At 35.7% G+C, this 13,364-nt stretch overlaps 2 protein-coding genes across 2 annotated transcripts; both read right to left on the bottom strand.

Annotated features, from left to right (window-relative positions):
- Positions 1–390: 390 nt before the first annotated feature.
- Positions 391–1,991, bottom strand: LOC113290611 (WAT1-related protein At1g25270-like). The gene is made up of 6 exons (XM_026540199.1): positions 1,846–1,991; positions 1,677–1,739; positions 1,200–1,316; positions 882–1,116; positions 635–793; positions 391–438 (listed from the first exon to the last, which is right to left on the bottom strand). The coding sequence occupies exons 1-6, from the start codon at positions 1,989–1,991 to the stop codon at positions 391–393; spliced, it is 768 nt and encodes a 255-aa protein (XP_026395984.1).
- Positions 1,992–3,634: 1,643 nt separating this feature from the next.
- LOC113287136 (probable helicase MAGATAMA 3) lies at positions 3,635–10,881 on the bottom strand. The gene is made up of 20 exons (XM_026535814.1): positions 10,714–10,881; positions 10,444–10,618; positions 10,237–10,370; positions 9,933–10,136; positions 9,179–9,370; positions 8,943–8,978; positions 7,804–7,889; positions 7,637–7,687; positions 7,365–7,476; positions 7,162–7,267; positions 6,637–6,734; positions 6,441–6,551; positions 6,263–6,355; positions 5,787–5,840; positions 5,521–5,579; positions 5,334–5,418; positions 4,611–4,982; positions 4,384–4,506; positions 4,207–4,293; positions 3,635–4,093 (listed from the first exon to the last, which is right to left on the bottom strand). Exons 1-20 carry the CDS (start codon positions 10,813–10,815, stop codon positions 3,875–3,877), a joined length of 2,499 nt encoding a protein of 832 aa, XP_026391599.1. The 5' UTR covers positions 10,816–10,881; the 3' UTR covers positions 3,635–3,874.
- Between the last annotated feature and the right edge of the window lie 2,483 nt (positions 10,882–13,364).

Raw genomic sequence — 13,364 nt, 5'->3', positions numbered from 1 at the left:
CGAATGTGTATAATGTAAAGTCTATACAGCTATACGACTTAGTCTCAATAGGAGATAGAAAGAAATAGACTTCCGTGTGATAGATGAGTTCAAGTCTCCACATACCTTTTCTTGATGAAGTTCCTCCAAGCTCTCCTTAGTAGATCTTCGTCTTCAATCGATAAACGCTGTGAAGTCTAAAGCTCAACTACACATTCTATCCTAGTCCGAGACATAGCTATAAGTAGAGTAGAAATCAAGACTTATAGTTTTAAAAACTAAACTTGGCAAACAAGCTTGAGATAGCAACGCTTGCGAGTTTGTCCGAGCAGTGCTCTAAAAAGTGCGACTGACAAGGACAGATTATCAAAAGGCTGGCATGTAAAGACAAACTAAAATAGAATCAGTCAACTATGATCTTGCACTTGAATCATGATTGTCTTCTACTGGTGAATTTCCCTATATAAGGACTTAGAAATCATTGAAAGAAAGGAAGAGAAATCGATTGAGAGAAAGATAAATTAAGAAAGAGTTATCAGAAAACAAATAAATAAGTTTCATCTTCGAACCTAGCCTTCATCTTTGTATTTCTCCATTGTTGTGTATGTTCAATCCAATGTAAGAGCAAGATACATTCATAAAGTACATTACATACCGAGTAAATCACTGAAAATAGCCGAACATTCCACCCGAGCTTCCATTCTGACCAGTCCCTAACGGTGCATAAGGCGAAGCCAGCGGATTGAACCGATGCCATAGAAACTATCAAGGCTGTGCTGGAGTAGTAACAGGGGTAACTCTGGCTAAGTTTCGTCTGTCACCATTTGCACTTAGAAATGTGAGAAAACATATACCAACAATGAAACTGAAAAGTAAAGAAATTTAGTAGCTAAAAAACTTACCTGAATAATGAGCCATAATGAATAAGACACGCAACTTCCAATAGAGAGAATCGCCCCGAGAGGTTTTATTCCAGAAACACGTCCCAAACCGTGTTCAATGTGTAAAATATCGGATGACCACATTGGAAGCTCTAAACCTCTATAGAATGTCAAAAACATCGCTCCTCCAATTCCAAGTACCGTCCCTCCAACCTTCAGTCTACCTTCAAGTGACCGGAAACGCAACTTCTCAAGCCTGCAAAATTAATTAAGAATAAAATGAGCAACATTATTAAAAAGTATACAAAGTGAGTTTAAATGAAACCTTAGATAAGTTACCTGAAAATTACTGCCATTGTGAAAGTTATTGCGGGAATCAGATTTGTCATAGCTGCGGGGAAGGTTGCCGATGTCAAATGCATACTTTCTATGTACATATTTTGAGACAAACTAAACCTGAAGAAAAACAACAACACAACATGCAAATTTTGTGAAAAGCCACAGCAAGATGATGAAATGACCAAAGTCATGCAAAAATGCCCTCTTATTTTGCAACTGAAGGCATGGGACAGTAGGACAATACGGAAAAAAAAATGTTAAGCACATGAACCGAATTTTAATCATGCGTATAGCTAGGTCCATTTCGCGTGAATGATCAGAAGAACGCAAAGAAACTTCGGAAGAACACTAGCAGTAACCAAAATTGTTGTTGTAACTCATATTTGAAGAATGTGAGATATTTAGTACACAGAGATGCTTAACTTTTTATCAATGGGACAAGAAAGTGAAATGAAGAAAAATGTAGGAAAATCATACCCGAATAACGCACAGAGAAAAGATTGGAAGAGAATGGTCCATGTAAGCTTTGGCCTGGCACCCCTGCAAGAAAAATACAACTTATTCATTCTTGGCCATATGCAAAATCCATTCTTGATTTGAAAAAAATGACAAAATTTAGAACATAAAGAGAAGTATAATTACGCACTTTTCGACAAAAAACGCAATGGGGATGATAAAAATTGTTGCAAAGATAGATCGATATGCAATTAGAATCCTCAAGTTCATTTCATCATTGATTGCCAACTTGTATGCAATTGTCATTCCTGTTGATATTATCTGAACTAGCACCATTGCCAAAACCGGCTTCATTCCATGAATCATGTTGCAAAATCTTCGAAAACATTCCATGCTTGAGAAAACCAGTTTCTTACTACTGAGAGAGGAGAGAAGGAGAACTAGAGAATATGATCTTCTATTATTCTCTCAACCAACCTAACTCTCGTGTCTTTATATATTTACTAGTGAAAATGAAGAAGATAGAATTCTTCAAATTTGGTCATACTACTATATGTGTGCATGGCTTGTTAAGGGATAATAACAGACCAAGACAAAAAAGTGCATGGTAGTGATGCAGTTGGTGAGAAGGACTTTTCAGATTTATCATCAAGACTGGCATATAAGAGGCATAGATAGAGTTGGTTCAAAAAGCTACATAGTTGCACATTGGGAAATATATTTATATTGCATATAACAAAGACATGCATGCTTGTCTTTACTGATGCTTACAGAAAAAAATGAAAAATAGCACAAACAATTTTACGGACCACTGAGACAAAAAAACAACAACTGGTTAATAAGAGCAAACTTGTTCAAGAAAATGTAGTATGAAAACGTTTATATTGTTTTTCCTATTATTAAGTGAGCCCATGCAATAGTTCATACGACTCTATTTGCAACTTCTACCCGCAAGATCAATGAGCCTGAATAATTATGCATCAATTTGCCAAAAATACTGGTCACATAGACTATAGAGAGGTAAACAACAAGGTACGTGCATTAGACCCTAGAGTCCTTGACAGGGACAAAAAAAAAAGGAAAATAAATAAATAAAGGTAACTGAATGGTGGAAGTGACTCTTTCAGTGTTCGTAGTTTTGCAGTATTCATGACTAAAAGACAAGAGGATAGACAGACTATAGAGAGTAAACAACAAGCTACTTGCGCATCTATTACGATTGGAAAGTACCTTAAAAGTAGACGAGGAAAGAAAAAAAAAGTAACTGAATGGTGGAAGCCAGGCCTACATATGAGAACTTCTGCAACACTGTGTATTTAATTTGGCAACGTTTTTGTCACGTTAATTTTAGAAGTGTCTCAACAGGTAACCGAGGCAGGGATTGCCCAAGGAGTAATCTCCAGTGTCAATGGCTTTCTTCCGGTCATCATGGTGAAAACCCGGAGAAATGGAGGGAAGTCAGAAAGTGCTTTGGCTCACGAGTCACGAGTCAAGAATCACCCAAAGACTGAAGAGAGACTTAAAGTCAATCAATAGTTGATGATACACGTCTAATCATGGTGAACTTTGAAGTACCATGTCAGAATATTGAGAAGGGAATGGGGACAATGGATCTCGTAAAACTTTGAAATTCTTACAAAATTATACCATGGATCGCTCTCCGATAATCAAGCAACCAAACCCTTTTGTCTTGTCTCCTCTCATTTTGCATTGCCAGGCTTTCACGGCAGCTTTCACTTGTTGCTCGTTTGCTCCAAGTCCCCTCAAAACATTACCCCCACCCCTCTCTAGATTTATTAGCAGCTTTCACTTGTTGCTCGTTTGCTCCAAGTGACCAAGTCCCCTCAAAGTATTACCCCGACCCCTCTCTAGATTTATTAGTACGCTCTATTTGCTCTTTTTAGAACTTCTTTTGTAATGTCAGATTTGATTCTTTTCAACTTTGTAGAACTGGAAACGATAAACTAACAAGACAGATATAGAGAAAAATAAAAATGCAATTCTCTTGTGGGTATGGAGCAAATTCTTTTCCCTGTGTTAACTCATACAAAGATAATTCACCGAAAAATATTATGACGAGAATACAACATTTGCTTTTTGCGAAGCCACCAAACTAAGCTATATCATTACATATATCAAACTATATACATCAAAATTTGGTTTGGTGGCTTCTTTTTTCCAAACCTATGGGAAGTTGGGTCGAAAAATATAAAACTAGTCTAATCATCATTACCATCTCCTCCATCTCCATCTCCACCGTCTTCATCATCTACATTTCCTTGATCAACATCTTCTACCATAGGATTAACGTCCATGGTTGCGTTATTTTCCATATCGTTCATATCACCCTCCATACGCTCTAACTGGGATTCAACCACTTTCACTCTCATGCTTTCCAAGTTGTCATCATTGAAATATGAGGGATAAGGTTTCTTAACCTGCAATACAATTATACAATATTTATGCAAACAGGTTTGTTTAAGAGGAATTTGAAGCAAATAAGCAATTAAAGTAGTAGCATATAGTAACAGACGATATAACAAACCCTGACCTTGAAAAGACAACCCCGTTCTCGAGCACTTTCAACTAGATTGTTCCAATGCTCGTCCTTCTTCAGTGTAGATGCAGAACCCACAACCTAAAGACAACATAGAACACATTGAAGGATCTAGGAGCATATGTACCAGAAACAATGATAACTTAAAACACAATCGAAGGAATAGCTTACCAGGACTGATGACCTTGCTCTGGTGATTCCAACATTCATTCGTCGGAAGTCACCCAAGAACCCGATTTTGCCTTCTTTGTTGGCCCTAACGCAAGAAAATATCGCGACATCTTTCTCCCGACCCTGTAACAGAGACCACCTTATCATATTTCTCAAAATGTTCTAAAAGAGTAATACAGGGGTAAATCATAAAGTTTTCATCAAAATTATTTGGAAATTGAACATACCTGAAACCCATCAACAGTGTTTATATCCACAAATTTATTGGATTCCATCCCAAAAGTTTCACGAAAACGATCTCGGAAGAGCTTCATTTGCTTGGCATAAGGAGTTATTATTGCCAGCTGAGAACTTGATTTTAGCTTCGGATAATTCTTCACCAACTTATGGTACATCAGAAGGACGAATTCAACTTCATCAAAATTAACCTTAGATTGATCACTGTCCTCGGATTCCGATTCCATCCCATCTTCAATGTCGAAAAAACAAAATGGCCCAAAGCACTTGAAATCATGCCATGGCCGTACTGTCTGCTCCTTTACTTCTTCCCCATCCTTTAATGCCTCGGAATAAAATTCTTTTGAAGGGAAGTGTCTTATCTGCTCAAGAGGTAAATTAAATTATTAGGGGTTGGACATGAGAATTATTAGCTTCTCTAAAGTGTAAACAAATGCACACAGCCTCTAAAGACTACATGGAGATGATCATCGTCTCCAACTTTTGTAGCTGTCAACACCATGTAGATCATCCTTACTAATCATGCAGTTCAAGAATTTACAATCAAATGGATTGCTCAATATCACTAAGCACCCAACAGACTCTTGGGACTTGTCAGGAGATCATCTCCATGGGGGGTCCTCAGACCTGTTCATGGATCCTGTCTTCAAGTTTATCACCACAAATAATATTCTTTGAGCAGATAATGGAATCAGATAGTTTTCAGACTTCACCTCTGGATGCATGCGATATTGGGTTTTTAGCATCTGCACTGGATAGCCAGCCTCCTGGAATCTACTGAACAAGCTCCTCCCATATCTTCAACAGAGAACCAGAAAAGGTTAGATAAAAGCTACCTATCTCACATAAACAAAATACATACAGGGTGATGCTACTCTGAAGTTTGATAAAGTGGTTTACCCAAATTTTTGAGCGACAGTAGATATAACAGTTGCTGGTAACTGAACAGGATCCCCAACCTACAAAACCAACAAGTTGCAATTTAAGAAGGCTGATGCTGCTATGAAGTTAGATTCCTAGGACCATGTCAACTAGATAGAGTGCAACAAACTTGAAATGTAGTCAAAGGGCATCAACAATATAATAGTAACAGAGCAAAACATACAAGTTTGTATACATTGTGTCTACAAGCCTATAATAGAAAGAAGAATCAGTAGAAATCTCACCAGAAATACTTGTTTGCATCCGTTGGCCAAGGGAATAAGTGTTGCCCCTTCGACCTAATAATGACAAAAGTTTCTGTGATTAATGGGAAGAAAGATGATCTTGTAACAAAATTTAATGGGACTAAAATTTTGAGTAAAAACTATTAGCACTTGGGTTAGTCAATCCAACTTCTGTGTTATCTGAGCTTACCTTCATGGGTAACTCCGTAATTCACTATAGCGTCACATTCACCAAATTAGGATCCTAAACAGGCTTTCACATAATTTGCTGATAAAGAAGGATTCATAGATCCCATGGTATATCAAGCCATTTACAAATAATCATGTTATTATCCTAATTCCTTCGAATTTCGAGGCTTACAGTGAGTGATTAAGGGTCCAGATCAGACCTTAAAGGATCCAGACCCTTGATTATATACCACACTCCCATGCTTTTGTGAAAGAACAAGAGTAATGTACAATATTACAGCACTTACGGCTTGAGCAGCTTCATCAATAATAACAACATCGAACCCATGATTCAGCTTACTGAAGAGTGTGGAACCACTGTAACTAAGGGTAGAAAAAACCTGCCAATTCATGAAGAACATTATTCAAGAATTTGAGTCATGTTGAAAGCTAGGTTCAGATAATATGTTAACACATATCACATACAATGGCTGCTTCACTAAGAATTGAAGCTCTGATACTGTCTCTATCATCAGCTCCGGATCCCTGCTTCCGGATATCAGCTGTTGTATTCATCCCAGCAAGTTTCTGGTTCACCTGCAAACAGAAATTACTTAAACAAACTAGGTCTAACCAGAAGCTAATGGTAATCAAGGGCTTGCAAACGCTTTAAGATACTCACGAGATAGTCCATGGCCACCGCCTGAACAGAATGATGTGCCTTTAGACCAATTCGCACAATTTTTGGGTTATACGGACGGTCTTTTTCATCACGAATACCTGAAAAGAGAGGTGATAAACAATAAGAAGTCTTTATAGTGAAAGAAGCTTCATTTTTTGCTGAAATTTGCTGAAAGAAGATAGAATACAAGCATCTGTACCTTTTTTAGCTACTACAATACAGTGTGTGTGTGTGTGCAAAATGACCTAAAAGCTATTCTGACGACTCATATTTTTTCCTTCTATATACCAGTGCATTACTAACCTACTCGGGCACACCTTTACAAGGTAAGCATAGAAACCCAGCACGTCACTAGAATAATCATGATAATTTCATAAATTAAGCGTGCACTAAAACATGATAGGCAGATAGTAATAAAATTCACTCAGTGCCTTCTCTTCAACAAAATGAATCCTCAAATTTAGTTGGCAATCATATAATGAAGGACCAGTAAACTGGTCATGTCCAAAGAAAATACACTTCTACCTGTGTTTAGTAGCCGCAAAACAATTTCATCCAGCGCTGAGTTGGATGGAGCACAGACCAATACGCGTGCACGATATTTCCGATTCGAATTGACTACTTCCGGTTTCTGCTCAATAGTGTAAGTATAAGATTCCAAGGCAAACAGTTATATAGAAGCATATGACCAGCATATGCACATAATTTGTGAAGTCGGATGAACATACCATATCGTTGCCACTTGTTGGATAAAATCCGTCATCACCGTCAATGGGCATAATTAGGTCTCTGGGGTTGCAACCATACAACCATGGTGATGCTATCTTCCAGTGATCATACCTACAAAATCACCGAAGAAAGATATAAGATGAATGGCAATTTGTAAGTACAATCTCTTCAATTCCAGAGTTTCAATTTTCCTCATTTAACCTACAGAGATCATGTAAAAGTTCTAGCAAATAGAAACTAATTAAAAAAAAAGTAGAAGAATTATGCACACTTTTCAGATATTGACATTTCAGGCTGACGTATTATCTCAAGCGTTTCTCCCCTACACAAAAAAAAGAAAGAAAGAAAAAGAATTAATGAACAAAGGAACCAAAACAAAAAATTATAACATAAACTATCTAAGACTAATGCACAAGTAGACCGTGAGGTAAGATTTACTTAGACTGCAAAGTTGTAGGAGTTGCATGCAGAACGGCACTGAGGAGTCCAAGGATTGTTTGAGTTTTTCCTGTTCCAGGGGGGCCCTAAAAGGAGGCATAATATTTGCATACATTTACTTTGAGATGGGAAGCAAATACGTTCATACTATGAAAATAAGAATGATAATTTGAATGATGGACATATAACTTCCGAGTAACTAATGGTAGAAGTAGAACAACATGGTAAACAAACAAAGGAAAAAGTGTTTCTCTACAATCAATGCTATATCAAGTTAATAAAATAGTTATATTAGTTTCTTGTATGATCGAATCACAACATTGAGATAAGAAGCTACATGCCATCCAGGTAGATAGTAATATAGTTTTTACTGTAATACAAGCACGATAATGTATAACTACTGCAACCAAAATTTCTGTAAATGTTCTGTAAACCATTCACTCAAAATCAATATACAAACTAACTGAACCTAAAGAATCCAAAGTAAAAACATATAAGTACAGAGCAAAAGAGAAAGTCAAAAATATTTAATATGCATCTAACATCCACACTGTTACTACCATGGACACTACTTCTTAAAAGAGAGGTAACACAAATTTAAAGTTCAATAACGCTCTGTATTCAAAGCATTGAAGGATAAAAACTGCGGTAAGTGTGAACTATTGTGTAATTTAAGAATTTAATCTCAAGACTTGAGATAGCAATAAAAATAAATGCTAGGTTCACATACGAATCCTGACATAAAGAAAAGGGAGGAAATTAAAATTTTCCGGTATTCGGCGTTTGATAGGCTTTTATTTGAGTATTCCTCTTCAGTTTTTTTATAAGAGGAAACACTCAACAAGCTCTGTACTTTACTAGGTGATAATACAAGTGAGGGGTAATCAATTTTAAGATATCGACGGACTGTATATGCCTTAGTACCATCAACCAAGAAAAAGCACGGAGTTTGACTTAACTTGAGTAACTTTTCAAAAGCTTTTACTCTATTAACATCATAAAATGAAAGTATTACTTTTTCTAGACCAACTAAACATGGTATTCCTATAAAATAAAGATTGTTACCAAAATACAGCTAAAGAATTGCATGATTGCATCAATTGGTGTTTTAGAAAGCTACTGAAAGCAAAAAATCGAACCTGGATCAGAACAACAGATTTACGTGAAAGACCCTCCTGCAGTAGAAAGCAACTCTCATTATCAAATAATTATATAATCCAACGAAAAAAAAAGTTAAAGAGGATAACTTGACTTTGAATTGGAAGAAAGAATGTTCCATAAAAAGCATTAAAATCAGCGACCAAACAGATATTTTTTTCATCTTACAATAAGACCACTGGAACAGGAAGTTGAAAAAGTTCAGAACGAGACTCACACGTATGGCATCCAATTGTGAGCTGTTGTGATTATTTTCAAGAGATTGCATGAGAGGTCTCGGAATTTTCCACGGACGATGCTCTGAAGTGGCATCTTTTTCAGCAGCTGACAATATCAAGTCTTTAAAAGGAAGAGATTTAACAGACATCAAGGCCACATATTCACGAATAATAGTTGACAAGCCAGCAACCTGCACAGCGGTTGCATGTCATCAAAAATAGTGGAAAATTTTAAACATAAGAGATGTTGCATAATCTCAAAATCTTAATTAAATAAAAAATATAATATCATGACACCTTAAAGCTAAGCTCCGTAGAGCAAACCAATTTGATACACTCAAAGTCTAGCCTGGGCATCTAACTGGATTGCACCTCAGAGTGGAAGTGAAAATAGCGAGCAATAAAGAAGAACAATGCTTCAGACCAGAGAAAATATGTCTAAAATGGTTCTTGTAAGGTTGTGAAGACCATACCATTAAAGTGAAAGCTGCTGACATCACATAATGAAAGCTTTATAAGTAGAACACCAATGTGAGCAATAAGAGGGAAGTATTAACTATTCCCAAGGGCTAGATGGTAAGGTACTGAAGTCATTTCCAAATTGCTCTATGAAAATACAAAATGGTCTACAATGCAACACAGTAGTCCATACAAATCCAAAGTTCTGAACAATTAGCAATAATAGATCACTTCACACACATGGGTTCAACATACAACTGCGAAAACACTTCGTTTATGTTACACAATATATACCTTGACAAAGCACAGGGATCTTTTTGCTTGCTCTTTTCCGAAAAACTTGTGCATTTCAGACATGCGCGGTGGAATATGTTTGATTTTATCAGTATTGATACCCTCAAATTCTCCACCCACAAACATCCTCAGTTTCATCTGGTTTCTACCCTCACGATTTAATACGAATGCAAATGCATACATTTTTGGCAATGTTTTCTCAATCTGCAGCAAATTTCATATCCATCCAAAGTTTCAAACATCACATTCCATCAAATTAAACAAAAAAAGAAAACCAAAATAATCTCTTCTTAGTAATTCAAACCTGATGTTCAGTAACAAGTAGAAGATCATTCTCTGCAATCCGATCATCCTCCTCTGCCTCGAAAACCACCATCGGCATGTGAAACCCATCAGCTTCAGTATACGAGCTAATGCATCCAAATTTAGATACTCCCACTGCCAAAAATTCAATTTCAATCACTAAAACCCCCACAAAACAAAATCAAAACAAGTAAAAAAAGAAAAATACCATCATCATCATCATCTTTAGATTTCCCTTGGATGATTTGAGCTTTAACTTCTTCAAACAAAAGGGGTTCAAAAGTTTTGATATAATCATTAACAGTTTTATAACTCTTTTTCACTTTCTTCAAACCTAATTTTTTCGCATCTTCTTTGGAGATTTTCATCTTCTTTTTCTTATCCTGTAAATAAAGAAGAGAAAACACAGTGAATTAAGAAGAGGAAGAAAACAAACTGAAAATTTGGGGAAAAAATGGGGGGAATGAATGTTTCTTACTTTGAGGTTTGGGAGGAGACTGAAATAATCCCAACTCAAGACAATCTTGTTGAATCTACAGAGGATGGTTGCTGCGTCGTTCTTCTCCGTCATCACCACCATGATTATTAGGTCAGGGAAGAAGAAGAACTGACTCAGAGAAGGAAAACTGGAAGGGGGGAGAAGGGTTTTAGCTTTAGGAAGAAGAGGGGTTTTGTTTCTGAAAGGAAAAAATAAATTTGGAGTGATGAAGCGGGCTTCAGGAAAGAATAAGGCCGGGCTACAGTTAGAAGCCTGATACGATGATCCCTTCCAAGAAAATTAGAAGCCAGATCACTAATTCTATAGAATCGACGAGGTTTACCGATTTCAGCCGTGGTTCTTCTTATGAGTCTGATTTTGTACAGTAGTGTTGAGTCTGATTTTGTACACCCCACTACTGTGTGCGTAACATTTCAATCTCCATCATTAAAAATAAAGAGTACTATATTTATTTGTATGTGACATTTATTTCGTTTAGTCATATTTTTAATTTGGTATGATGCCGTTTTGCCTCATCCCGTCATGTATTTTTGATTTGGAGCCACGGGGCTTTAGCCCCTTCCAGTTACGATGCATTTTTCTTTTCTGGTGTGGCTCGATTTCGCCTCGCCATCACTTATGATTTTTTATTTTGGTGTCGTGTGATATAATTTCTCTTAGTTATGTATGTTGTTCAGTAAAAGAAACAAAATGCATATAATTAGTAACAGTCTCTTTATATAAGAGATGAAGAAGAGAGGTATATCAATGAGTAACAATGTATCGATACAATTATTTTTGCATTTTCTATCAATTCATGTCAATCAATATTAAATAACAAAAATTATTATTAACACTATAGAAAGGTATATTAAAAAAACTAATCATGAAGAAGTAACAGAATTAACAAAACCTTAAGTTGCCCCTGAAGTGAATGCAGAACCATCCCTAACATTTGTCTATGAAAGAGTACACAACAATTACAACTTATTGTAAACTTATTTAATAGTCTTCACTCCTTAACCGATATTTGTCTATTAAAAGCACAGAATGCCGAGAGCCAAACTCCTCTACTTGTAGACGGGGCGTTTTGTTGAATCAACCGAATCTACAATCAAAATCACTGATTTGACAAGACCCACATTTCACATTTCAATCTATCTGGCCAATATATCAAACCATTTTACCAAATTGAAAATTCAAATAAATTGGACATTATGTACCTGTGAATGGTCAGTTTGAATCAACAACTGAGTATGTAGAACGCTAATTAATTAAACACCAAAATTAGAAGAAGAAAAAAGAGAGCTTCATAGACTTTTATCTATTAAGGCTCACAAATTATAATAACTTTATAACGCATGCCCCTTTTTCTGATGTTGTATATTAAGTACTCTGAAACAATGATGGATGTTGCTTAAATCATTACACCGAAACCCAAAAATATACAATAAAAAAGACAATACATAGATGCAATTAATACTCATTCAAACACTGGAACCAATTCATGCAATGATATATGAACTTATTTATGTAATCATTACTAATCTATCTACAACTAAAACATTAAAATAAAAAACCGATACCTAAGAAAAACTCACATTTTCAAAATCAATAGGATCAATATCTTAAGAATCTTTATATAACCATTCGTGTATGGATTGAACACGCTCCAAATAAAGCCATAAACTACAGCGAAATCCAGAGTGACTGAAACATGATTAGTTTAAATCTTAACATACCCTTAAGGACCTAAGCATTATCTAGTGATCCACTTGTCCAATGCAGAAACAAACATGCCCTTTCCATCCCTAATATCTAAAAAAAAAAAAAAAAACTTGATTGAGTAATATACTACCATATTGCTGTAAAATCTATAATACAAAACATAATGGGTTTTTGAGCACCGACGGCCGGATAACATTTTTAGAGACAAAGTGATGATCCAACCATCCAGTCTCATCCTAGCAGTAGACATCTGACGATCGTGGTGTTTGTAATTCCTTTCATTATGAACCTAAATTTATTGACCTTCAACTAATGGATCACATAACTCAAAATATTATTAATGGATAACATAACTCAATATATTAATTAATATATTTAATGTTAAAGCAAACAGAAAAAATATGTATTCTGTATATATTACGGTTACAGACACGATAATAAGATAATTATTTATTACATATGTAAATTATGGAAAGTGGTATACATATGTAAATTATATATTACTTAAATAATTTGGTTGTTATATTTTGATAATGCATATGGTTAATTTTATTATGTGTGTATGAACATTATTTTGGCTCGAAGGAATACATAAAACTCTCTCGGAACGCTGGAGAAAAAATCCATCCGTTAAATTAAAGCAATGTCATTATGGCACGGGTTATCTCTAGTTTGTTTACAAAATAAAATTATGCATAGGTTTCGTACCTCTTGTATCATGGCCAGGTTTGATGGGCGTTGATGCACAACATTTTGTACTTCACCGTATAATGCCACAAAAATGATTGAGATGGGATGGTCATTAAATGATATCGCAAACCGGAAACGTACATTAAACATTTCATGTTAGTCTAAAGTATTTACAGAAGGCATAGTAAATATAAGGAACTATACAATCAACTCAGCTCAAATTCAATTCTTAC

Source organism: Papaver somniferum, chromosome 6 (assembly GCF_003573695.1).
Source record: "Papaver somniferum cultivar HN1 chromosome 6, ASM357369v1, whole genome shotgun sequence".
Taxonomy (NCBI): Eukaryota; Viridiplantae; Streptophyta; class Magnoliopsida; order Ranunculales; family Papaveraceae; genus Papaver; species Papaver somniferum.
Note: the sequence above shows the minus strand (reverse complement) of the source record. Positions and strands in the feature narration are given on the sequence as shown.